The sequence below is a fragment of the Seriola lalandi genome, unplaced genomic scaffold (genome assembly GCF_002814215.2).
Source record: "Seriola lalandi dorsalis isolate HSWRI2012SDOR001 ecotype SW California unplaced genomic scaffold, Sedor1 jcf7180002054271, whole genome shotgun sequence".
NCBI lineage: Eukaryota > Metazoa > Chordata > Actinopteri > Carangiformes > Carangidae > Seriola > Seriola lalandi.
The window spans coordinates 381,062-406,240 of NW_019524824.1; the positions used below are offsets into that span (position 1 = coordinate 381,062).

The 25,179-nt window shown below is 43.4% G+C and overlaps 1 protein-coding gene across 1 annotated transcript in view; it reads left to right on the forward strand.

Moving 5' to 3' along the window:
- syne2b (spectrin repeat containing, nuclear envelope 2b) overlaps positions 1-25,179 on the forward strand; it is a 134,701-nt gene that overhangs the window by 22,777 nt on the left and 86,745 nt on the right. Inside the window, exons 11-49 of the mRNA XM_087173693.1 lie at positions 2,434-2,547; positions 2,916-3,053; positions 3,370-3,534; positions 3,823-3,935; positions 4,092-4,260; positions 4,737-4,833; positions 4,986-5,185; positions 5,503-5,667; positions 6,645-6,785; positions 6,874-6,975; positions 7,132-7,311; positions 7,422-7,580; positions 7,714-12,339; positions 12,600-12,734; positions 13,768-13,961; positions 14,189-14,258; positions 14,471-14,571; positions 14,693-14,813; positions 14,972-15,271; positions 15,420-16,015; positions 16,355-16,510; positions 16,912-17,062; positions 17,362-17,520; positions 17,697-17,864; positions 17,957-18,058; positions 18,226-18,426; positions 18,698-18,905; positions 19,040-19,152; positions 19,297-19,499; positions 19,703-19,810; positions 20,276-20,555; positions 20,822-21,151; positions 21,248-21,577; positions 21,792-22,091; positions 22,471-22,698; positions 22,907-23,023; positions 23,328-23,654; positions 24,033-24,377; positions 24,671-24,849. Coding sequence (XP_087029819.1) covers positions 2,434-2,547; positions 2,916-3,053; positions 3,370-3,534; positions 3,823-3,935; positions 4,092-4,260; positions 4,737-4,833; positions 4,986-5,185; positions 5,503-5,667; positions 6,645-6,785; positions 6,874-6,975; positions 7,132-7,311; positions 7,422-7,580; positions 7,714-12,339; positions 12,600-12,734; positions 13,768-13,961; positions 14,189-14,258; positions 14,471-14,571; positions 14,693-14,813; positions 14,972-15,271; positions 15,420-16,015; positions 16,355-16,510; positions 16,912-17,062; positions 17,362-17,520; positions 17,697-17,864; positions 17,957-18,058; positions 18,226-18,426; positions 18,698-18,905; positions 19,040-19,152; positions 19,297-19,499; positions 19,703-19,810; positions 20,276-20,555; positions 20,822-21,151; positions 21,248-21,577; positions 21,792-22,091; positions 22,471-22,698; positions 22,907-23,023; positions 23,328-23,654; positions 24,033-24,377; positions 24,671-24,849 — 11,891 coding nt within the window. The remainder of the gene's footprint in view (positions 1-2,433; positions 2,548-2,915; positions 3,054-3,369; positions 3,535-3,822; positions 3,936-4,091; positions 4,261-4,736; positions 4,834-4,985; positions 5,186-5,502; positions 5,668-6,644; positions 6,786-6,873; positions 6,976-7,131; positions 7,312-7,421; positions 7,581-7,713; positions 12,340-12,599; positions 12,735-13,767; positions 13,962-14,188; positions 14,259-14,470; positions 14,572-14,692; positions 14,814-14,971; positions 15,272-15,419; positions 16,016-16,354; positions 16,511-16,911; positions 17,063-17,361; positions 17,521-17,696; positions 17,865-17,956; positions 18,059-18,225; positions 18,427-18,697; positions 18,906-19,039; positions 19,153-19,296; positions 19,500-19,702; positions 19,811-20,275; positions 20,556-20,821; positions 21,152-21,247; positions 21,578-21,791; positions 22,092-22,470; positions 22,699-22,906; positions 23,024-23,327; positions 23,655-24,032; positions 24,378-24,670; positions 24,850-25,179) is intronic.

The following is a 25,179-nucleotide window of genomic DNA, read 5'->3' on the forward strand; positions in this document are numbered from 1 at the left end:
CCAGAGGAACGCTACTTTACACTACCACAATAAATTTATTGTTCTTCACCGACTCCCCACCACCATCTGTTCAACTGTTTCTTCATTTGCACTGTCATCTCTTTTTTGCAAATTGTCCAGAATATATGCAGATACAGATGTATGTATGTCAGCCTCCGACATACCAGTCAGGTCTGAATGTTTCTGGAAATTGCAATGAATTATTTAAAGCTTACAAAACACATTTGGTAAAACTGTTACTGTGTTACTAATTTGTAAATTGAAGGTTTTACCTGCATCCAAGTTGTGTTAAATTTGGTTATCTTCACCATAACTAGTATAAAGAATCACTGTGTCTGTTTTTGTTAGTGCACTGCCCTTCAGTTACCTCTGCCACATGCCACTTTCCACAATAACTTTTTGTTTGGAATTTCTCTGTTTTCTTGGCATCATTTTCTCGACTGTTTCTGTTTCTGCTCCTCCTCTTTCCTTTCCTTTTTCCTCTTAGACACAATATCTGACTCCTCCTAAAAGTCCTTCTCCAATCAACCTGCCTGTTCACTACACTCCTGCTATCTCTGCTTCACCTCTGCGACAGGTAGACACCGCAGCCATAGCGCCACACTGTTTCATCTCTCAGTTTTAAGCCACTTGCTTATGTTATTATTAACCAGCAATGGATTCAGTGACACGTTAGATTTAATAATAATTTAAATATCTGAAATAATCTTTTTTCAACACTAACATTTTTGGGAAGAGAATTTACTAAATAGGGGAAAATGTCAACAAACTGGACAACACTGACAGGACTACGAACTATACAAAACTATAAAGAAAGAGAAGGAATGAATTAATGAATTAATAAATAAAACAGTTTGACTGAAATTAAAGGCCACATAAACAAAAACAAGGCAGTAATACTTGACATTTATAAAGAAACTTTTACAAAATGTATCATTTAATTTTGAAAACAAACCCATATGACTTCTTCTTTCATTTGTCTCAATCTACTCTGTCTCTGTCACTGCCACACTGCCCTGTCACTGCTTAATGGGTTAAAAATAACTGACATTTTTTATGTGTTCATTCAGTGTTTGCAAACCCTCTGGGTTGCTGCTTTGTCACACGGTGTAAATCAGCTGCACCAATCCTCTGCAGCACCTGTAAATAGCATTAGATTTTATTGCTAACGATTATATACTAGGAGAGTTGTTTAATGGGACAGCATGGCAGCTATTTAAATTAAAAAGTCGGTTGCTCAAGCCAAGATTACCTATAAATCACATGGAGGTTTCATAGCAGGACTGATCATGCAGAATCGAACTAGTTTGACCTGTTCTCTGGGAATAAATCCAAAAGCACGGTAAGGGTGTGTTTCTCTGCCTCCCATGAGATGAATAAAGTGCTCATGGGGTGACTGCAGTGCAGCTATGAAATCCTGCGGGCTTGGCCTGTTGCAGAACTCATGAAAGATCAGTGGCAGTGGACAAAGCAGCCGTCAGCTCGAGTCTCTCACAGGATATCACCTTGTTCACGTGTAGCTGCTGTAGACATTTGAGTTTTTAATCGACTTTTTATGTTGATACTTTTTCCCCAAAGTGTTTCTTCATTCTGCAGTGATTGTGCAAGATGTGTTGCAGGGTGAACAGCACAAAAAATCAGAGCTCTGCAAAATTAAGAGTTTTGTTCAAATTTGGGAAACACATCTGAAAATAAATCTAGAAATTGCCCTACGTAATGCATCAAATTAAAACAAATAAACCTTAATTCTACTACACACTGAGCTCTTTGTTTTCATACAGCTGACATTGTGAGAATAAAGGTGGCTGTTGTACATGTTGCCATGTTCTTATGAGTAAAAAACAAACTTTGTTGCCAAAACAGACATCTATGGGCTTGGAACTCTACTGTGCACAGGCTTGCTTTAAATGCAAGACATTCTGGCACCCCAGCCTCCATTCTGTTTATTAAGTATCCCATGACTGGTGCTGTTGCCTTGTGGGAAATGTTTTTGCTTAGCTCTTTTGTTTACATAATTATAGCATAATAAATATGGTATTTTAGTGCTAGATGGAGTAGAACAGCTTTTTCTCTGCATCCGTTGTCTTGCCTTTGTTTTACCACCTGTTCTATTCGTGAGAGATATAAATAAATAAACAAAGCTGCAGTTTTTTTTTACATGGATTTGTATGGGGAGAAATGTTTTAATATTCAGTTGCAATGTAGTTTGTCTTAGTTGTCATAGATGATAATATGTTAGAGCAGTTTGACAATGATTGACTTCCCTTCCTCTCCTGTGTCTTGGCCTCAGTGTTCTTAAGATATTTAAATCAAACTAAACGTCACTGCTTATGACTGACCCTGATAAGCATGAATATACCACTGGGTAATGAAATTAGTTAGGCCTGGAAATGTTTTCAATCTATAACTATTTTGTAATTATCATGTTGCCAGGCAACACCTGATCGCAAGGCACAGGAAGTGACGTGCTGGCTGGCCCAGGCCTACGATGAGCTCCTGGAGGGCTGGGACTCCACGGAGGGAGAGAGCTACTCAGAGAGATACCATGTACGTTTCCAGCTAGTTCCTATCAAGATACGTAATGGCAGAACATTGTGTTACATGTAGCATTTTAAAGCACTGCAGTAATTGTCTTGTTAACTGTTACATTCATATATGATTACAACATGCCAATTGGAGACACAGTTGGCAGCCTCTGTCTCATGTTGCCTTCACTTATTAAGAACTTATTGCTGCTTCAATTTAAAGCAGCCCCATTCTGTCTTGTTGCACAATGCCATGTAATAGTTTTCTCATGAAACAATCTATCTATCATCAGTGTCCTTTAAAAAAAAAAAAAAGTGGATCCTTGAAATTTTGCTGTTTGAGTTGACCCTACAAAAGTGGCACTAAAGATGTCATTTTCCATCCCTCAGGTATTTCAGACCTTTCTCGTGTCCTTTAATGAGCAACGGCGGCCCATCATGCCTTTGTTGACAGCAATGAGACGAACCTCGAAACTGAGCGAAGAGCAGCGGGCTCTCAGAGAGGCATGGGACACCCTCACTGAGAAGGTCCGCTCCACTCAAATCTCTCTTCCCATTCAGTAAAGCTTGTACAGTTTTTGATATTGGTATATTTAAACTTTTTTAATGTGGTTAAATGTGGTTAGTTTTGGTTGTGTTTGATTAGGTTACATAGTTGGCTTCTCCAATATGTTATATATTTACAATGTCTTATTTACATGTATGCATCAATATACAATATGCAGGTATACATCTGTATTATATTCTTCTGCATGCACTATAAATGTTTTTGTATGCATTTTAATTTGAAAAACGGTTTACTTTAAATTGAATTTGACTTCTTTCTCTCTGTTTTTTCATTTAGCTTCGTGAATACAAAATTGAGTTAGATAAGAGCCTTCCAGCCCCCTTGGATACTGTGGCCCGCTGGTTGCTGAGAGCAGAGGGAGCTCTGGCCGAGGAGGAGGGTGACCCACAGGACCACGGTCGTGCTGCTGACGAAGCCAAGGAGAAACAGGAGCTGCTCAAAGTGAGTGTTTACTCCATCCAAACTTTAAACTATAGGACTCTAGGAAGTGAAAAAAAAAATGATACTGACTTAACAGACCCAGGTTCCTCAGGCAGGGGTTTTCATGTAAAGAATAAAAATAACATCAGCTGAATAATTCCTTTATCTGAATATCCATGTTTTCATTTACAGTTCAGAGAAAGTGTTGAACACAATGTCGACATAACTCTCCTTTTTGTAAGGTTATATAGACTTTCATGAATGTGTAAATGTACCTGTGAATGAGCTCACACCTGAATGTTGCTGTAGGTTTGCCTGGAGGAGATGCCGCAGCAGGTGAGGACCTTCCAGTCCTTCCAGAATCTGGATGAGTACGGAAACATGATGGTTCCTTCTGACAAGATTGAAGAGCTAAAGAGGAGGTGAGGATACTTTCCCAGGTGGACTGTTTGTTCACATGTATGTGTTTAACCATATGTACTGTACCTACAGTGCATGAATTGATTTCTTTCCATAAGCTAAATGTTCTAGTAGTACATCACTAGTAGTTGAACCTTTTTTGTGGATGTCGTTACCAGGTTCACCGGTGTGAGAGTTACTGCTAAGTACCATGGGATCAAGCTGGAGTACCGGGAGCACCGCCACACAGTTTTGGATTTGTTGGGGCAGATCAGGACCAAGCTCCGTGTCTGGAAGAGGCCTTACATTTCTCCAGAGGCTGTCAGGGTGTTGCTGCAAGAATGGCATGTGAGTAGTCCTTGATCAGATTTGGCATCTTCAAAACAAACTTTAACAATTGGGAGTAGTGGGAAGGAAGTGTCCTGTTGGTGTTATATTGTATATTGTTACATGTTATATAAGTTGGAATTTGGGTGATTGTAAGCACTTTAGCACAGGCCCTGATCCCGAAGGGGGGCATCCTAACTGTATGTATATTTGCATTTGTATATTCTAATAGATTTGCTACTGTAGTAACATGCTAAGGCTAATGCTAAACATCTGATATATCCTAAAATAGCCACTGTAAAGATGACAAAACCTTTAGCTTTGGTAAGAACATGGTCTTTCCACTGGTACCACTGTGATAAAACTTGCTCCACCAGCGATGAAGGTCCAGGATTGAAAAGTTCATCCCTCAGTTTTTCCCCAAAAATGTTGTTTCTATTGTATAATTTGCATGGCTGTAATGGCTGTGTATATAAAATCTTTTTTTTTAAACACAGGAGCTGGTAAACACACAGGAGCTACCTTCTCTGTTGGAAGCAGCTCTTCATAAGTTGAAGAAGATTTCTGAGAAATATTCAAGCAAATCTGCCCTTGGTAAGTGTTCTGTGACTCCATGACAGACGTATTGAATTCCTTTATCTATGTCTAACTGATATGTTTTGCTGCTTGCAGTTTGATTGAAGCCAGTTCATGGATTCAGTTTTGGATTGTATAAGTATTTGACTGCTGTTTGTCTTGCTCTTCAGCTGCAGACTGCTACCACGTCAGTCTGCAGGTGAAGCAGCTGGAGGAGGACACCACTGTGGTTTTAGAGGAGTTGACCACAGCCAAGAGCACCATGGGACGGGTCCTGTCTGCCTGGGACGCCTACAGCGATAGCCTCAGCTCCCTGCAGGCTTGGCTGGAGCAGGGCTTTGCAACATTCAGCCCTGGGCACAGACCACAGGTATTGTAGATACAGTAGAGAGAGCAAGGAAGAGAGATGAACATTTGAAATATTTTGGGGAGAACATGTGCAATGGCACAATTCCTTGAGTTTAGTTTTCTCTTCATTAAAATTGTGTAAACAAATTTATTTAGTGATTAAAAAACAACAACTACAGCTACTTCCTTTGCTCAACTCCCTGCGACTCAACCAATGAGATTATTTTTTCTCCAGAGCATTTGGGGAAAATAGTAATAGAATAGCCTACACTTAGACGCAGTCTTTTTATACACACTTCAATATTCATCCTCTCTCTTGATATAATCATGTTTTTTTAGGTAACGCCTGAATCTGTGGCTGAGTGGGGCTCCCGACACGCCCACCTGAATGAGGTGGGTAACTTCCTGATCGAGTCAACAGACCCTCAGACCAGCAGGAGCCTGGCGGACGAGCTTCGCAGGCTCAACATACACTGGGCTGAGTTCATCAAGAGAAACACTTTTGTAAGTTACAGAACAAGGAAAACCTGGTTACTGAGAAACACAGTTGTGTTTGCTGTCATTTCACTGCAGCTCAGGCTGCAGATGATATATTTGATAAGGCACGTGCCATATTGCTTTACATAACTAACATTTTGAAGGGCTGTTTCTTAACCAGGATGAGTGGCTTTGTTGTCCTAATGTGTTGCCCTAGTTTTTTCAGTATGTCTTGCTAAGTGTCTGGTGACAGCAGGGATTCAGGTTATATAATGTCTCATGGCTTTGGAATTTAAGGCGTAATTGTCATAATTATTCCCACACTCTAATACTAAGGAGTGGGTTCAAGTTTGAAAGTGGTACTCCGCCTTTACTTTTTGTATGGAGGTTATTATGAATGTTAGGCATTATAGTCTTTAACAATAGTGCATTATCATGCGGCTTCATTGATATCTCGAGTTGCGGACAGGTGTTATAAATACCGCCTGTGAAATGATTCTATCAGACTATTGTATCATATCCACTGTGGTATTAACCCATTCATACCAGATGCTGCGCAGCGCAACATTGCCCCTCCCGCCGGTTGCTGCGTAGCGCAGCATTGACTCTCCTGCCGGTTGCTGCTTAGCGCAGCATTGTTGATTCCTCGTCATTTTCATGATATATTTATACATATTTTACATATTTATATGCTGCATGCGTCATGAAAATGACGAGGAATCAACAATGCTGCGCTACGCAGCAGCCGGCAGGAGACTCAATGCTGCGCTACGCAGTAAACCGGCAGGAGGGGCAATGTTGCGCTGCGCAGCATCCGGTATAAATGGGTTAACAAACAAGAAACAAGTGTCATTAAAATACCAGAATTAATGACTAATGATTAAAAATAAATTTAACAGCCTAAGCTTGTCTGATTGGCTTTTGTTGTGAAAGCAAGAGCTTTTGTCTTTCACATTATCAAGTTTTTTCTCTTTGTGTTATGTAACATCTTGTGCATTTTTCAGGACAACGTGCCTGAGCCCAGTGCCGACATCCAGGCCAGACCCCAGGACCCCCAAGCTCTGATCAGAGAAGCCACTCTGATTCTCAAAGAGCCTCTGGAGGCAATGGCAGGTCCTTTGCGCACCTACAGAAAAAGAATACAGGTAAGACCAATGGAGTTGTTAGCCGTTCATTTTATACACTGTTATGATTATGGCACTGAATTACTCACTCTTGCTTTCTTCCCTTCAGCTCATATTGAGGAAGCTGAAAGAGGTGGATATGGAAGCTCTGGCTCCCTCTTCAGAATGCCCAGCAGATCAGTTACAGAAACTGAAGCTTGCTATGCCTGAAGTATGACAGATTTTGTTATGTTTTACAAGTCTTTATGTTTTGTTCATCTGTTCATCTCATTTTGTAACTAAGTACCACCTGGCAGCTAAAATTTGTGCATGTATAGTGTACTGTAATTTATTCATCCATTACTATCCAATTCCTTAACATCACCAGGTGATACAGACCCTGTTCGAGGCAGAACAGGTCTGTGCGGAGCTGCAGCACAGTGTGTCGGGTCTGGACAGTCGCTTGGCTGAACTCCTGCATTGGGAGACGGAGGCCAGGGAGCTCTACCAGCTGCTGAGGGCCGCAGAACGACAAAAGCAACAGCGGGGCCAGGACCCACGAGCCAGGGTAAGACAACCCACAGAGAAGAAAGGTTGTTCTGTTTTATGTCCTTTCATAAAGCATTATGCATATTTGAAGAAACACTGGTGGTTATTCAACACCATTTATTCCCGCAGGTCCTGATTTCCCGTGGTCTACAGCTGGAGGGTCAGCTGGTGACAGAGGAGCAGGACCTGCAGGTGGTGGTAATGACGAATCAGAAGAGCTCTCCTATCCAGTACCTTCATGCCTCCGCCATACAGGACCGAGTGCGAGCGGCTGTTGCTCAGTCACAGGCAAGTAGACTGCACAAGTCATTATATTTTGCATGTTCTATATGAGAATAGTATAGCAAGAGAAGCATGACAGATACTTTTAATAATGTAATTACAATGCCAGTTTTTCTAATATATGTGATTTCAATTCCAGGAAGCTGTTGGTATGTTGAGCAGCTTGGGAGCCAGACGAGACAGAAGCAGAAGCCCCCCAGAAGGTTCTCCTCCATCTAAAATCCTTATCCAGGCTAAACAAAGGCTGCAACATCTGAGACAGTCAGACACCAGCCAGCCAATGCAGCAGCAGCCAGAGACAAAGTTAGTTTCTCATCAGTATCATGAAACCTTTATTCCAACGATAGTGGTGCAGGAATACAGAGAGGAAAAGATGACCTCTCCTCCAATGCCATATACCTATGCGCAAGCTGTGATGCAGACCAGGACAAAGTCACCACCAGAAGTCCAAACTCAGGCCTTGTCAGAGACTGATGCACAAAAACAACCGCAGATTCAGGAGCAAGGGTGGATACAGCAGCAACAGCTGATGCAACAAGAACAACTTAACATACAAAAGGAAAAAGAGCTACAACGGCAAGAACTCAAGCACCAGCAACTACAAGAAGTGCAACAGCAGAAGCTGATGCAAACACAGCCACAACAACGGCAGCAGAAACAGGTGGAGCAACAGGTGGAGCAACAGGTGGAGCAGCAGCAGATAGAAGTACATCAGTATCAAGCTCATCAGCAGGTGGTAACTCATACACAGCTTGAAACACAAGTCAAACAGATACAGGAGTCCCATGAGCAGACTTCGCGTCAGCAGCCAGCTGTAAAGAAGCCATCTTTAAGCTCAAGTGAGCTTCAAAGCAAAAAGGCTCGGGCCATGAAGAACCGGCCCTGGCTTCAGAAACCAGTTTCAGCAGAGCATAAAACTCCTGCTTCAGCTTCAGAACAGGATTCTGCTCAGGACCTAGTACAGACTACACAGACTCCAAAGTCAGACAGGGAAATGGCATCAGTTCAGGTTGTTCCTCAGCATACAGGAACTCCCAGGCCTCAGCCTGAGGCAAATGCCAAGACCACTAAGCAGCCAAAACAACAGAAAAAAGAGCCACAAAAACAAACACAACAACCTCAAAATCTAGATCAGCAACAGCAAGAACAACTTCAAGATCAGCAGCAACTACAAAAAGAGCAGCATCTGCAACTGGAAAAACAGCACAAGCAACAAGAACAGTTGCTGCCACAAAAACAACCACAACAACCACTACATATTATAAGACAAGCACAACCAGATTCAGACACCAAAGCTAAATCCCAGACTGTAACTGTGGCTCAGCCTCACCCACAATCTAAGGCACAACTCCAAACTATGGTTCAGTCTACATCTCAGTCCCAAGTACAGTCAACAATTGTGTCCCACATTACCACAGACAGCCAGCAAGCAGTGAAGACCATGTCACAAACCAGAGTGAGCCATGGTCAGTCACAGACACAAGTCCTCCCACAGCCCCATGGCCCTGTCAAGACACAGTTACTGACCCAGCCACAGACACAACCACAGCTACAGTCTCAGGGTCAGGCTCAGTCCCAAACATGTGTCCCAGCTGATCCTCAGCCAGGTATGCACCCACAGGGTCAGCTGCAGGGTCTAGGCCATGGTCCAGCTTTAGCTCAGGTGCAGACATGGGCTCAAGTCAGGCCTTCTTCCCCAATGCAGGCTCCACTACCGGGCCAAATTCAGCCTCCCATTCCATCCCACATTCAACTTCGTAGTCATCCACAGTCATGGGCCCCTGTCAGACCCCCCTCCCCTAAGCCCCCTATACAGACTCAGCCTCAAACCCATGTTCAAGCAATCGCTGATCCTCAAACCCATGCTCAGTCAATGGCCCTGGCTCAAACCCATCCTCAGCCAAAAGCCCATCCTCAAACCCATGCTCAGTCAATGGCCCTGGCTCAAACCCATCCTCAGCCAAAAGCCCAGGCTCAAACCCATGCTCAGTCAATGGCCCAGGCTCAAACACATCCTCAGCCAAAGGCACATCCTCAAACCCATGCTCAGTCAATTGCCCAGGCTCAAACCCATCCTCAGCCAAAGGCCCATCCTCAAACCCATGCTCAGTCAACGGCCCAGGTTCAAACCCATACCCAGCCTGTGGTCCAAGTCCAAACCCATTCTCAGCCAAAGGCCCAGGCTCAAACCCACGTCCAATCAATGGCCCAGGTTCAAACTCATACTCAGCCCATGGTCCAGGCTGAAACCCATGTCCAGTCAATGGCCCAGGTTCAAACCCATACCCAGACCATGGTCAAAGTCCAAACCCATCCTCAGCCAAAGGCCCATCCTCAAACCCACGTCCAGTCAATGGCCCAGGTTCAAAGTCATACCCAGCCCATGGTGCATCCTCAAACCCATGTCCAATCAATGGCCCAGGTTCAAAGTCATACCCAGCCCATGGTCCAGGCTCAAACCCATGTCCAGTCAATGGCCCAGGTTCAAACCCATACCCAGCCCATGGTCCAAGTCCATACCCATCCTCAGCCAAAGACCCATCCTCAAACCCATGTTCAATCAATGGCCCAGGTTCAAACTCATACACAGCCCATGGTCCAGGCTCAAACCCATGTCCAGTCAATGGCCCAGGTTCAAACTCATACCCAGCCCATGGTCCATCCTCAAACCCACGTCCAGTCAGTGGCCCAGGTTCAATCCCATACCCAGCCCATGGTCCATCCTCAAACCCACGTCCAGTCAGTGGCCCAGGTTCAAACCCATACCCAGCTGGTCCAGGCCCAAAGCCATGGCCAGTCAATGGCCCCAGTTAAAACCCATCCTCAGCCAAAGGCTCATCCTAAAACCCATGGCCAGTCAATGGCCCAGGTCCCAACTCATCCTCAGCCAAAGGCCCATCCTCAAACCCATACCCAACCCATGGTCCAGGCTCAAACCCATGTTCAGCAAATGACCTGGACAAGTCAGGCCCAACCTTTGACTCTACATCATACACAAGCTCAATCTGTAGTCCTGGCTCAGGGTCATTCTCCGCCTACTACTCAGTATTCACATACACATGCTCAGGCACTGGTCCACCACCCTGGCCATCCCTCCCAGGGCCAGCTACAGGCTTGGACTGAAGTCAGAACCTCATCCCCAATGTCTTTCCAGCATCCACAAGCTACAGCACAACCCCAGCTTTATCTTCAGGGTTACTCCCAGGTTCAGTCTCCATCTCAGCAGTGGACACCCAAAGAAGAGCGACAAAATCAATTCTATCCCCATCAGAGACATCCCATTCCTCAGCCATATCATCAACAAACAGATCAGGCTTCACAGTCTCAGGCCCCTCCAACATTTCAGGCTCTACCACAGTGGGCCCAAACTGGGCCCCAGCAAGGACCTAACATAGGGGCACCTGGGTATTCTCACATGGGACCATCATATACTCATCCTCAAATGCAGCCACAAACACAAACCCAACCCTGGGGTCAAACACAACCCCAGATGAGGCCCCAGAGTCCCATGCAACAGCAGCCTCAGATGAGAGCTTATAATGTTCATATCCAGACACAACAAGGCCAAGTGCAGCAGCAGACTTCTGTTCAAGCACCCCCGCAACTCCAGCCCCAGCCATATCCACATCCTCAGTCTCAGCAATATCCACAGGTCCCACATCAGCCCCAAACCCATCATCATCCTCAGCCTCAGATACAAACTCAAAAACCTCTTCAGTCACAACCACCAAATCAAACCCATCCTCCGGTTCCTTCACAGCCCCAGCTACAAACTCAGTTGCAGGCCCAAACACACATTCAGACACAGCTCTCGGGACAAGCAAAGACTCAGCAGCCTCAGCTTCAGTTCCAGGAACCCCCTCCACATCCCAAGCATCAGGCACAGATCCAACCACAGCCAGAAATTCAGTCAGCTGTTCAACCAAAATGTGAATCACCTTCAAAACCCAAACCTCAGGCCCAATTACCACCACAACCAGAGGTTCAATCACCAGCTCAAACCAAGGTTCAGTCACCAATACAACCCAAGACTGGATCACTGCCACAACCTGCAGCTGAGCCTCAGTTGCCACCACAACCAGTTGCTCAGTCACTAATCAAACCTAAGGCTGGATCACCTCCAAAACTGAAGCTGCAGGCCCAACCAGCACCACAACCTGAGGCTCAATCATCAACTCAAACCAAAGTTCAGTCACCAACCCAACCGAAGACTGGATCACCTCCACAACCCAAGCCACAGGCCCAGCCAGCACCACAACCTGAGGCTCAATCACCAATTCAAACCAAGGTTCAGTCACCAACCCAACCCAGGTCCCAATCTCCGACACAACCCAAACCTCAGGTACAATTGCCACCACAACCCCAACTTCAGGCTCAGTCACCACCGTTACCCAAGGCCCAAATTACAACACATTCCAAGGCTCAATCACCCCAACAGGCCAGACTTCAGATCCAACCACTTCCACAATTGGGACCTCAAACCCAGTCTCCTCCACAACCCAAAACACAACATCCCCAAATCATTCTCCTCTCTCAGGTCAACGTGCTGCCTCAGTCCCAGGCCGAGTCACCAGATCTCTGCATCAACCCTCCAGCCCTGGCTCAGGCGCCTCCCCAGGCCTACACAGAGGCTTACGCCAAGGCCCAGGCTTTGGCCAGGAACGGCTTTGAGGAGGCCAAGCACTGCCTGCAGGAACACATCCTGGAAGCCATCAATGTCTTCAAAGACAAACGTATATCACCCGAGCAAGTATCAGTGAAAGAGGTAAACTTAATTACTGATATTCTCATCTGATTTATGTCATTAGTGACGGTAATGAGTAGGTTTTAATGCACAATCTTTTAAATTCAGTTACAGGTCTGTTTTAATACATGCTACTGCCAATTGATATTACAGTTTAAACATGTTGTTTTGTATTAGGATAGATAAAAACTTGATGCTGGGGAATTATTTCACACAAGACATGCCAAAATGAGGAATTGCGAGGAGCCAGTCTGCAACTTTAATATATCACTTCCCCTCAGGAGACTCTAAAGACTCTGGATCCAGAGTTGCTGGAGGAGTTCCTGAGAGCAGCCAAGGGCATGGAAGCCTTTTGTACCCCCTCAGAGCTCAGAGACATGGAGTTCTTCACCCAGTCTGTCAGGACACAGTGGGAGGTAAGACACAAACTCACTGTGGGAGTTGTTTTAATGTGTGGGATTTTTAATTGCCATAAATAGACTTTCACATTTGTTAGTTTTAATGAGGCTTTATTGTGTTCTTTGAGGGAACAAATGTGATAACTGCTTGCACATGTTTTTAAACTATAAATGTACTAAGACCATTGTAACATTTTCTGCATTTGTCAGCAGATTGTTCATTTGCTTACATATAAAGCATTCATATTATAAACCATTTAATACTTTGTTCTAACATGTCGTTTTTTAAAAATTCATTTTATTCTATTTCCCAGGCTGTGAGAGCTGAGATCTCAGGCTTTTTGCAACAATTGCAGTTCGAAGTAACAAGGACAGACTTTAACACAGCTGCCCTGCAGTGTGAGATGCACTTAAGCTCCCGATTAGAAAAACAAGTTCAGGTAGCTCAATTACTAGAACTAAGCTCTTGGCAGGTGTGCTTCAGTGGATGGGTATTCTGCCAGCTTATCAGCTCTGCTTGTCTAACCTTTTTTCCTCTGTCTTCTTTGTATGCCTCCAGGGAGACTGACAATAATAAGATTTGGTAACTGTTTTGGTTTCTCTGTAAGAGAGTGCTGTTTTTATTGGGCTGTGGTTACAATAACATACACATATGCAGAAAAAATAATTTAGATTAAATTATTAGCCATTATACAGTGTAAAGTACACTGTATAGAAGACAAAACATTTCAGTAAAAGATAAAAACTGCATTCTTTTATTTTTGTGTAGTTCATCTGTTAGCTGCTGCCATCTGGGGTTTACTTGTGCATTGCAATATGGCTATGTTAATCAAAAATATACAAATTTAAAAAATGTTTTGTTGAAAATGATGTTAATAAATTATGTTTTGAGTTCATGCATATTTCTATGAATCTGAAAAAAACAACAAAAAAGCCAAGCAAGGTTCTGAGTTAAACTAGGATTGAGTTGGTAGTATTAATCCCCTGCCTGCAATTGCAGTAATCACCATGCCTGTACGCTTATTGTTTCTGCTCTGTCAACATTAACCAGGCTTGCTTCTCAGTGGATGGCAGCTTTGCCCAGGCAGGGCAGCACCTCGAGGCCTTGAAAGAGCTGTGTGACACCCTGAGCCCAGAGGATGCCCACCGCCTGGCCCAGACTCAGCTGAGGGAGTGTGAGAAAAGGCTGGCTGCCATCCAGCACCAGTTCAGTGGAGACCAAGACACAATGCTCCCTGATTCTAGGTGGGATATTAGAGTGAAATACAGTATTCTAAACATCAGAGATGATGGTCGATTTTTTTCTTTTAAAGGAAGACATTTAGGGATGCAGCCTGTCATATTAGATGATTTCTCAGACCCAAAGTCCTTGAAATTTCATGTCAAAAGTTTAACTTCCACTGTCTACAGACTGATTTTGTCCTGTTTAGCAAGACAAAATACTGAAAATGATCCTTGTTTCTTCTTCACAGGATTCCTGTTGCCTTCAGTGAGGATCTGACCACAGAAAAGGAGTGTGACAAACCTCAAGTCTCAACTGAGGTATGAGTCACGTCCACTGAGACCATGTACTCTCTAAATTCAACTTAGTTAGAGCTCCTCTAAAACCTTTTTTACACCATGCTAAAAAACTGTTTGACGTTTTCTTGTTTTATACATTTAAACCTGGAAGTTGATCACCATCTTTTACAGGCAGTCACGGAGCAGTTACAGAGGTTTGAATTCACAGATAAGGCGCTGTTACTCTTTTTCAGGTGTCCCCGGTGACAGTGAAGACAGTGAGCGTGGAGAGGAGGGAGGTTGAAAAGCAAGCGTCTGTGGAGGAAGAAGTCACCAAAAAGGAGGCTTTAGACAAGTAAATTGAATTTACCACAGTCCCGTGTTTTATAAACTAACACAGCATAGATTTTTATTAATGAAAAGAATTCGGATAATCAGTCTTTATCTTGTTGTCTTTTAATTTGTAAAATCTCCAGATTTGAGAATTGTAAGAGGACTCTGCAAGCCCAACTTTCTAAAAATGAACAGAGCATCAAGGATATCCCCTCAGACTCCGTCTCTCTTAAAGGCCTACATACACGGTTGCAGGAAATACAGGTACAATATAAGTCTGTGTGTGTCAGAAACTGATAGAACTAAAGACTGAGAGATTGTTTCAGTGTTTGGAGATTACATTTGTTTTTGTACTGTATTTACTAAGCAAACAAATCCCTATGACATGCCAACAATCTTGAGTTGAACTTTTCTTTCCGTAGTTCTTGAGGCAGGAGACTGAGTCTCTGTGGTCTGAGTATGGAGTCATGTGCTCCCAGTATTCCCAGCTGAGTGGAAACACTGGTCTGGAGCAGGAGAAGTCGGAGCTGCAGGAGCAGTGGCGCAGCCAACAGTTTAACCTTCAGAGGAGAGGCAGCTCGCTGGGTGCTGCCCTCAGACAGATTGACTCCACTGAGAACCACATGGTGGACTTCACCGACCGTCTGGACCGTTACCTGAGACAACCCAAAGACATCACTGCCTTCACACTGGCCAGTACCAACATCCTGAAAGATATTAAGGTGTTCTATCAGTCCCACATATCTTTCATTTGTCATTTTCATTTATTTTGTCATTTTGTCAGATTTACTACAAGTATATGCAGGGAACAGTTTAACTTTTCAATCAGCTTTGGAAATAAACTGTGCACATTGTCTCCCTTTGCAATAGGAACTAGATGAAAACATTCAGAGTGAGCTGAACCAGCTGTCCCGTCTGGACCCTGAATCCAGTGATCTGGACCCCAGAGACTGCTTCCCTCTGACCCGTGAGGTCGAGACTCACAGAACCAGCCTAGATCAGCTCCGACAGCAGGTCCGCAAGAGTGAAGCAGCCGCCCGTGCCCTCGACCGGTTTCTTATGTCACTGCGGACTGTGGATGAAGACATCTCCGGTGTCCAAGGTGCCCCCTGCAGTGATGCAACGGTACTGCAGGACTGTCGCTCCAAGCTGGCTCTGATCAGGCAGAGCATCGACAGTCTGAAAGAAAAGGCACCTCAGCTGGATCTGCTCCTGCAGGGAGCCAGACTGACAGTCACAAGGGAAGGTGTCCCAGCCTCCTGCCTGGATATGGTAACTGCCCTGTTGAGAAGACTGGAGGAGGCTGATAGTGGGTTGGCCAGCCAGCAGCAAGACCTCAAGAAGGAGACCCAGAGTAAATCTCTGGGCCTGAGGAAGAGGACGCTGATGGTGGAGCTGAGGAAGCTGCAGGATACGATTGAAATGCAAGGCCTTAAGGAGCCAACCATTCCTGCTGTGCAACACAGGTGTGTGTTATGTGATTTATGCTGATGCAACAATACTTAAGCTATCTTTCTGATGGTTGTAATTGTGATACTTACATGTTTTTCGGGGTTTATGTTTTATTTAACATGTAATTTGAATGTGTGTGCTCTTTTACTTTGCTGTTTGTGTTTTTGATGAGATCCTTTTCTCTCAAGTGTCTGTGTGAAAGGCTGCAGTGTTAACCAGAGTTAGTATACTACATGTAAATACACAGTACTTATTAGAATATAAACCTAATAAGTATCTTAATAGATTTATTTGTAGAATTAAAAGCCAGATTTCCTGATAAAATGTCTAAATAATAAACTCCTATTTTCCAGGCTCCGTGCTTTGTCAGATTTGGAGGACCAGGTGCAAACCCAGCATGCAGAGCTCCAGAGCATCTCTGAACTTCAGGAGAAACAGGGAGGAGGGGAAAGCCTCCTGCAGGAGTTGGAGACTCAGTGGAATGAGATTCAGAAAGGTTTTTCTGACAGGTGTGTTTAGTGGGAGGAGCATGCTCAGATCAAGTAATCTCAATAAATAAAGCCTTTAGGAACAACTGGCTCCTGGCCACTTTGCTAACATGCGTTACCTGAAACAGAGCTGCATTTACACTACATCTGTGAACCTGAACAGATGATATGTTTAGCTATCTAACACACAGACCTCATCAACTAGTGATTGTCGCTTCTAATAGAGAGGTGTGTCTTTGATTAAAATTGTGATATAAGCTTGTTGGATATTCATGTAAAGCTTTTCTAACAATTCTGTTAAGATGCTAAGCTGTATGTTAACAGCTGCTCAAAGGGGCTTTTGGCAAATAGCAGCATGTGTGTGGCCAACAGAAGGCAATACATCACTCTTAATTCTTTTTGTCATTTTCTCCCTCTTGCAGGAAAAAGCAGTGCAGCATCCTGTTGGAGAATCTGAAGAAGTTTCAGAGCTGCCGCAGTCACCTGAGCAACTCCATGCAGAAAGCAGAGCAGACGATCAGTGACCAGGCTTCCTACATGGGCAAAGACAACCTGCAGAGAAGTATAACCAAGGTGAATTCACAAAAAAGTTTACTTTTTTCTGCTGTGACCCATTAATTTGCTGAAAAAGAGTCATGTGCTGTGGCTTAAATTTACATGTAATAGCAGTGTTTGGGTAGACAAAATAAACATTCTGTTAATGAAGTGAATTTTACAAAGTGTAACCCAAATATTTAACACAGCTTGAATTTTTGTGCATATACACAGTAAGTGCAAAGAACCAGTAGATGGCAGACACATTCTAAAAGAAGACTGTTGTTCTCACTGTGTGGTCAGGTGTACTCCATGTTAACATGTGTACATTTATCCAGGTCTGTGATATTAAGGAGGAGCTGAGTGGTCTTGGGGAGTGTATGGACGAGATGAGAGGTGTTTGCAGACAGCTGCAGTCCCAACTGAAGAAGTTCCCAGACTGCAGTGAGTCTCCGTTTGAAGCAGAGGCTGACACTCTGATGGACAACTGGCTGGATGTAAGCATCTATGCATTTGTATTTCCCATAGACATTAGATAGGAACATATGGATACTATATTTATCATATTTACCAACAAATACAAGAATTGTACTAGACCTGTATGCTGAGTGGATTCAAGGAGACAGATCAGCCGAACTTGACTGAATGCTGTTGTTTGTTGGTTCTCTTTCAGGTGACTGAGAAGACAGACGCATACATGGACAACCTTAAGGTGGGACTGGAGTTGTGGGAGAAGCAGCTGATGCTAGGAGGAGAGGTGGACAGCTGGGCAGGAGCCAAACTTAAGCTGTTTGCAGAGAGCCACCCCTTCAACAACGAGCAACAAGTACTCGCCATGAGGGTAAGATTTCTGTGGAAGTGAAATTCACAATACTTAACAGGCAGGTTTTCATTTTAAGGACAACTACAACCATTTTACACTTCACCCTGTAGGATGAGATCCATGCTAATGAGGAGAACATTGAGCATTTCCACAAGAAGTCTGTCGAGATCCAGGAAATGCTGCAGAGTCAGGAGGCACCACTAGAGCTACAGGTGAGTGGAGAAATTAATAGATCTTCTTTTACAGTGTTTGTGTCCTCTTGACAGTGTTTTAATAAGTGCTGCTGTCGTTGAGAAAACTCATCACTCCTTAGCAACAATGATGATTTACTCTATTCTCCTCTGCTCTGTTCCTCTCCTCTCCTCACCGCGTCTTCCAGGTGATGGAAACCCAGATGAGGAAGAGGATGGAGCAGGTGAAGGAGCTGTTTACCGACTGCACAGACGTCTTTGAGGAGCTGATTGCTGTGAAGAAACACCTAGCTGAGAAGATAGAGGAGTGCCAGTCAGCTGTAGAGAGCATCCAGTGTTCTCTCAGTAAAGTTGATGCTTCAGGACCAGAGGTTGAAGCCCAGATACAGGTATACAGCTGCTTTATTGCAGAACAAAGTACAGTTTAGCAATATAAGAATGAACAAAATTAGGATATATATATACAATATATATATACTGTAATAGTATACACTGTGAGCAGTAAAATATACAGACCTAAAGTACAGGATCTCATTCATAAAAGGAAATATGAATAATTTTTAATGGGTTTTCAGCTTATTCAATTCAACCTTATATCAGTCCCACATTAGTGAGTTAATCAATAACCTCTATTTTTACTATTTCATCTCTCCCCACCAGGATCTGTGTGATGATCTTGAGACTCAGGAGGAACAGGCTGAGTCCGTGTTGAAGGAGGTGGGTTTGGTTTCCAGTGTGGCCAGTCCTCAGGTGCTGGAGGCGCTCTCTGTAGACTGCAGCAGGCTGAGAGAGGCCATCTCCCGCACCAAAGACATGATTCACCTGAAGAGAGAGGAGAGGGATCAGGGCCTGCTCGAAGTGGTCAAAAGTTTGTATTTCCTGTTTCAGCAGTGTGTATTTTTGAAAGTGACCAGAATTATCATTGAGTGAGGTGGTGATATACAGGGTGATATCTTGTTCTTTCATTCTTCGTTATGGTAATAGTTTCCAATTTTTCCTCAGATGAAAGGCAGTCATTTGAGGCATGGTTCCAGGACTTGCAGCTATCTGTCAATGAGTTCTTTGAGAACCCTGAGAGCAGAACAGATGTGGAATCATCTCTGCAAAGGCTCACTGTAAGTGGATGGAGGAGTAGATGGATGATTGGAGAGAGAGGCATGTATGACCCTAGTCATATGAACCTATGTGATCTAGGTCTGATAAATAGATAAAACTTTTCAAAATGGATGGGTCCTCACCATTTCTCTTGTGTGCATCAGAGTTTCTTAAAATCCAAGGATGGAGAGAGACGTCTGGACCAGCTGAAGGTTCAGCTGGAGAGAGGCAGCCAGCAGATCCCTCCCCAGCAGCTCTCCGAGTTCACCGCCTGGCTGAAGGAGCAGCAGGAGGAGGTGGGCACGTTCAGAACTCATTGCCACAACAGGCAGAAACAAATGGAGTCCCTCCTCAGTGACTTGAACAGGTAAATGCTGTCTTGGTTCCTCAACAGCACCAGTTCACATTAATACAAATGAATCACCATTCCTACAAACAGTCTTTTAAAAGTTGTCAGCATTTTATCATGAATGAACACAATATTATCTGGACTTTGTGATCAGTGACATTGTAAGTGTAAGTTAACGCGTTCCTTGACTTGTTTGTGTGTGTTTTTCTTGTGTTCTCTAGTCTACAAAAGCAGCATGATGGCTTCCGTGAGTGGCTGCAGAGCAAAGAGAAACAGTCTGTGGTGTCAGACAAAGTCAAACTCCTTCTCAAAGACCTTCAGGATGAGAGGTGATTTTCAACTTGAAACATTCCAGCTTACATGCAATAAAAACAAAATAATTTATTGTACTGAGGATACATATGGTATTAATACAAAAGTGCACATAACACACATACTTCTTCACAAGAGAAATGAAAGTGTGATGAAACATTTTGCTGCCGTTTTAACTGGGAGTACTGTTCATCTTTGAGAATGGTACAGTACATTGATCACTAACACAAAGGCAGCGACATCCTCCTTGTTTTAGGGAAAAACAAACATGCATGTTTGCCACCAAATAAGGCAAAATTGCACCATAAAATTGTTTCACCATTGTAATGAATGGTTGTAGAATATGAGACATATCTACTGATTACTCATTAAAAACTAATGCCTGAAGTCTAGAACTGTTAATCCACAGTGCAATACAGGTTCAGCACATGCTCTGTGATGCATTGTCTTGTGTACTTTGTGTCTCTCTTTCAATGTGACAGTGGTAAAGCCGAGACCCTCAGTGAGCTGGTAGCATCAATACGCAGACAAGGGGTGAGAGCTGAAAGCCTCCTGAAAGACAGTGATAACCTTATACAGCGCTACAAAAACCTTGAGGCAAGGCTGCAGGAACAGGCAGAGGCCCAGAGTGCCCTGGAGGAGGAGTGCGACAGGTTTAATACCCAGGCTGGGAGCACCAGGACCTGGATCAGTGACCTTCTTCAACCCCTCACCTCCCCAGGCAGAGACATACAGACGGAGGAGTTGAAATGCAAAGCACAGGTCAGTAGAAAGACTTTAAGTCTGATCTGAGATAATTGACTCAAATATTCACATTAGCCTATTATGTTACCCTGAGCTGAAGCTGACAGGAATTTGATCATAAGGTTTAGAATAAACTTAAGTGTAATGTAACTAAGTGTTGCACAAGTACAACATTTGATCTGTTGGAAGCACAAGATAAAATGTCAGAAGGTCACCAAAGTCCTGAGGATTTATCCTCTTAGGACCATGAATATAAAAGTACCAATTTCCCATTGTGTCACCAGGCCATTCTGAGCTCCAAGCCTGAGGGAGACTCTAAGATGAACGACCTGATAAGACAAAGCCAGAGTCTGTGTGAACAGGAGGACCTCAACAAAAGCAGGAAACAAGAAATCCAAGAGTCGGTCAGAGAAATGGAGGAGCAGTGGAGGACAGCCCTGCAAACAGCTGAGGACTCTCTGAACAAGCTGGAAACACAAGCCTTGTTAGACCAAGACCTGGTCTCTTTCAAAACCCAGAATGAAAATATCCAGTCCTGGATCAGAGAGCAGGAACAGAACCTGCTGTCTGTTGGTGGTAACATGCAAGTTGAAGAAACACTAAAGATTGCACAAGTGAGTTTAAGATTGTGTGTGGATCAATTTGTGGTGGGTTATAATTTCAAGAACATCTTGTAGTGGTCAGATAATGGGATATTTGTTGTTTTTCAGGCTACTCTGAGCTCCAAGCCTGAGGGAGATTCGAAGCTCCACGATCTGAAGCAACAGTGTCAGAGTCTGTGTGACAACCAGGCCTTGGACGAGAGCAGGAGACGAGAGCTTCAGGACGCAGTCAAACACAAAGAGGAGCAGTGGAGCAGAGTCTTGAAGGCTTCTGAGGAGGTTCTCAACAAGGCAGAGACTGAAGCTGCCTCTGAGAGGGACTTTGATGCTTTCAAAACCCAAAGTGAAAGCATTCAGTCTTGGATCAAAGAGCACAAGCAGAAGCTGTTGTCCCTGAATAGTCAAATGCAGTTTGAAGAAAGATTACAGATTGCACAGGTGAGTTAACGAGTCAGGTTTGACTTGAAAATATCAGGCTGTAATGTTCATAATATCAGAAATAATTTAGTGTCAGTATTTATTTTATTTTTACTGACTTTATAGAGAAAATATCCTACATCATGTTTGATTGACTAACTATGAAGCAGTGTTGACCAGTGACAAGTTTGTAGTTGGAGTTCCCTCACCACCATATCTGTGTGTTCACCTTCAGGCTGTGTTGACTGCCAGACCTGAGGGTGAGTCCAAGGTGCTGGATCTGAAGCAACAAGGCGAGAGTCTGTCTGAGCAGCTTGAGGAGAGCAGAAAACCCGAGGTTCAGCTGCTGGTTGAAGACACAGAGCATCAGTGGAGAACAGTCCTGCAGGCTGCCAGGCAGGCAGAGCTCAGAAGTCTTTCAGATGACTTTGACACTCAGAGTAAAAACACTCAGTCCTGGATCAGAGACAGACAACAGAAGCTGCAGTCTTTGGGTAGTCACACACCACCTGAGAAAAGATGTCACACTATCGAGGTTTGTTTCAACTTTTTGATGAGTTGCCTTTAAAAAGATATGGGCATTAAATTCATTACAAGTGTCCATCTAATACATCCCTGATGTTTGAAAGTTTAAAAATGTTGGGGATTGATAATGTCATGAAATGCCACTGAGTCTGACAAGATTAGTTTTAAACTGATTAAAGATAAGCCATTTCTGACAAGGTCGAGCTGAGATGTAATAAAATGGTTGTAAACAACATTTTTTATCCAGCAACATGTTTTCTGATATCAGTTTTACAGCCTAACTCTTCATCTGTCTTCCTGTTATTCCTTTTGTTAAAGCTCTGAGGTCTGAATTAATCAGCTATTGCAGTTAATGAATATTGTGTTTGCATTATTGTGGTCTTCTGTAGACCATCTTGAGCTCCAGACCTGATGGTGACTGTAAGGTGAACAACCTGAGGAGGCGAGGCCAGAGTCTGTGTGACCATAAAGATGCAGACGAGGGCAGGAGAGTGTATGTTCAACAGACTGTCAGAGAGACAGAGGAGCAGTGGAGGACGGTCCTGCAGGCTGCTAAACAGATCAAGGCTGCTGCAGAAGCACAGATCGCTCAGGAGACTGAGAGGAAAAAGTTAGAGGTGAGAGAAGTCAATGTAAAGTTTTTGACCTTTTTTGGCCCTGTAGGTATCATAACAATCATATATATGTATTTTTGCAAGTCTTACAATGCTCCCACAGTGGGAATGTATGATGAATTCTCTAAATAAACATGCGCAAAACATGTTCTCCCTCTCCCTGAGCCATTTTAAACCACCTCATTAAGTGTACGTGTCTTTTTCTTTTCAGCTGAGGGAATTTGATACCTGTCAGCAGGACACTGGGCGCTGGCTTGTAGACCTTCAACAGCGACTGGGCTTACTGGGCAGCCAAACCAAAGCTGAGGACAGACTGCACACAGCACAGGTGAGCTGAGAGGCCAAGAGCAGTGTGGCTCATGTTACAGGGAGAAATGACATCACCATAATGGAGAAGAAAGTGGAACATTTAGCAGCTACAGAAGCAGATATTTTTCTCAGGAGCTGGTGGAGGCCAAAAAATAGATAATACAATCACAGCTACAAATGAATGATAAAGTGACTCTCTGTCTGCTGGAAGAAACATGCATGTGTCCCAACCCCAGAATTATGCTGTGGATCTCACAGATTATGTTCATTGCTTTAAACCAAGCCTTGCCTTTTAGATGTGACTTTCTTTATCTTATCTCCAGGACATCATGAGCTCCAAGCCTGAAGGAGACTCCAGGCTCCAGGAGCTGAGGAGACAAGGCCAGAGTTTGTGTGGTCAGGATCTTGAGGAACACAAAAAGCAAGAGGTTGAACAAAAAGTTAGAGATGCTGAGGAACAATGGACTAGAGTCCTGCAGGATGCTAAGCAGGCTGTGGATAAGGCTGAGAAGCAGTGTGCTCTGGAGGGCCAGCTGAAGGACTATGAGGCCCTGAGAGGAAACACCAGAGCCTGGCTGGAAGAGAAGCAGCAGAGCCTTGTCTCTGTGGACGGTCAGAAAGATCCAGAAAAGATAATAAATGTTGCACAGGTCAGTTGCCATACAAGATTAGGCAAAAACTTGGACATCTGTGCTAATATAAAAGTTATATGTGACATATAGCTAGCAAGCATGCTGTTTTGGTCTGCGCTTAAGTAACTTACTTTTCTCAAAATTAGCTTTTTTGTTTTAAGTTTTAATTCCTTAACTTTTGCATGTTTTTTTTCGATGATTTTTGTCTTTTCAATGTTAATATTTAATATTTGATATTGATATTTTATCACAACTCAAAACAGGATTGATTTGACTGTTCAGATTATTTTGTAAAACATGATCGTTGTTTTTTGCACCCTTGACATTCTCTGCAGCAGCCATAATTTATTTTCTCCTCTCTGTTTGTTGTAAACACACTTGGTAACTTCTTCTCAGACAATCCTGAGCTCCAAGCCTGAGGGAGACTCCAGGTTGACAGACCTGAGGAGACAAAGCAAGAGTCTGTCCGACCAGGAGGACCTGGAGGAGAACACGAGACAAGAGGCTCAGCAGACAGTAAAAGACTCAGAGGAGCAATGGAGGACAGTCCTGCAGACTGCTGAGACCACTCTGAAGAAAGCTGAGGTCCAATACTCACTCTCCAGGGAGATGGAGGCCTTCTGTAACCAAGCAAGGAGCACTAAAACCTGGGTTAAAGAGCTGCAGGAGCAGGCTGAGTCCAAAGGGGAAGGCACTCAGGGTAGCAAGGCTGAAATAGAAGACAGGCTGAACACAGCACAGGTAAAACATAAAATACAGGTTTTATTCCAAAATACTGTGTATCTAAAATCCATCATTTGTCATTATTTTCAGTAGAGAAGTACATCAAGTAAAATATCATTATTTTATTGGCTTAGAGCAAAATAATATAATTAATTAATGTATCATTTGAAAAAGAAAAGATGACAAGATGATTATATTTGTAAGACATTTTTATTTCAGGACAGTGGACAAATGACAACTGTTCAACAGTAAATATCTATATCTATAATAAATATAATTTAATCTAATAAAAACTATGATTGTGTCTTTAGGTCATCCTAAGCTCCAAGTCCAATGGTGAGGCTCAAGTGATGGAACTGAAGAGTCGAGCAAAGAGACTTTGTGAGCAAAAAGACTTGGAGGGAGAAAAGAAGCTTGAGGTTCAGCAGATGGTCGAAGACATTGAGCAGCAGTGGAGGACGGTCCTGCAGGCTACTGAGGAGAATCAGAGGTACAGAAAGCTCTTTTCAGATGTTTGTGGGGAAACAGATCAGCTGTCTGAAGCTTGTTATCAGGCTCAGACTTCTGTGGCTGTAACAGACAGCAACACACTGAATTTCTTTCCAGTGGCAGTGTTTAATAACATTTTTATCAGATCTGCTTATTGAATCTAAATCCTTTGAAATCCTCTATCAGATTCAGAGTATTAAGGTTTACTAACTCTTTAAACTAATAAATCAAGAAAACAATATTGATAATATCTATGAATTATTAAAGACTGACATTCCTGGTAGATTACACATTTGTTTGTTAGCTAATGACTATCTCAATATTTTTTTCA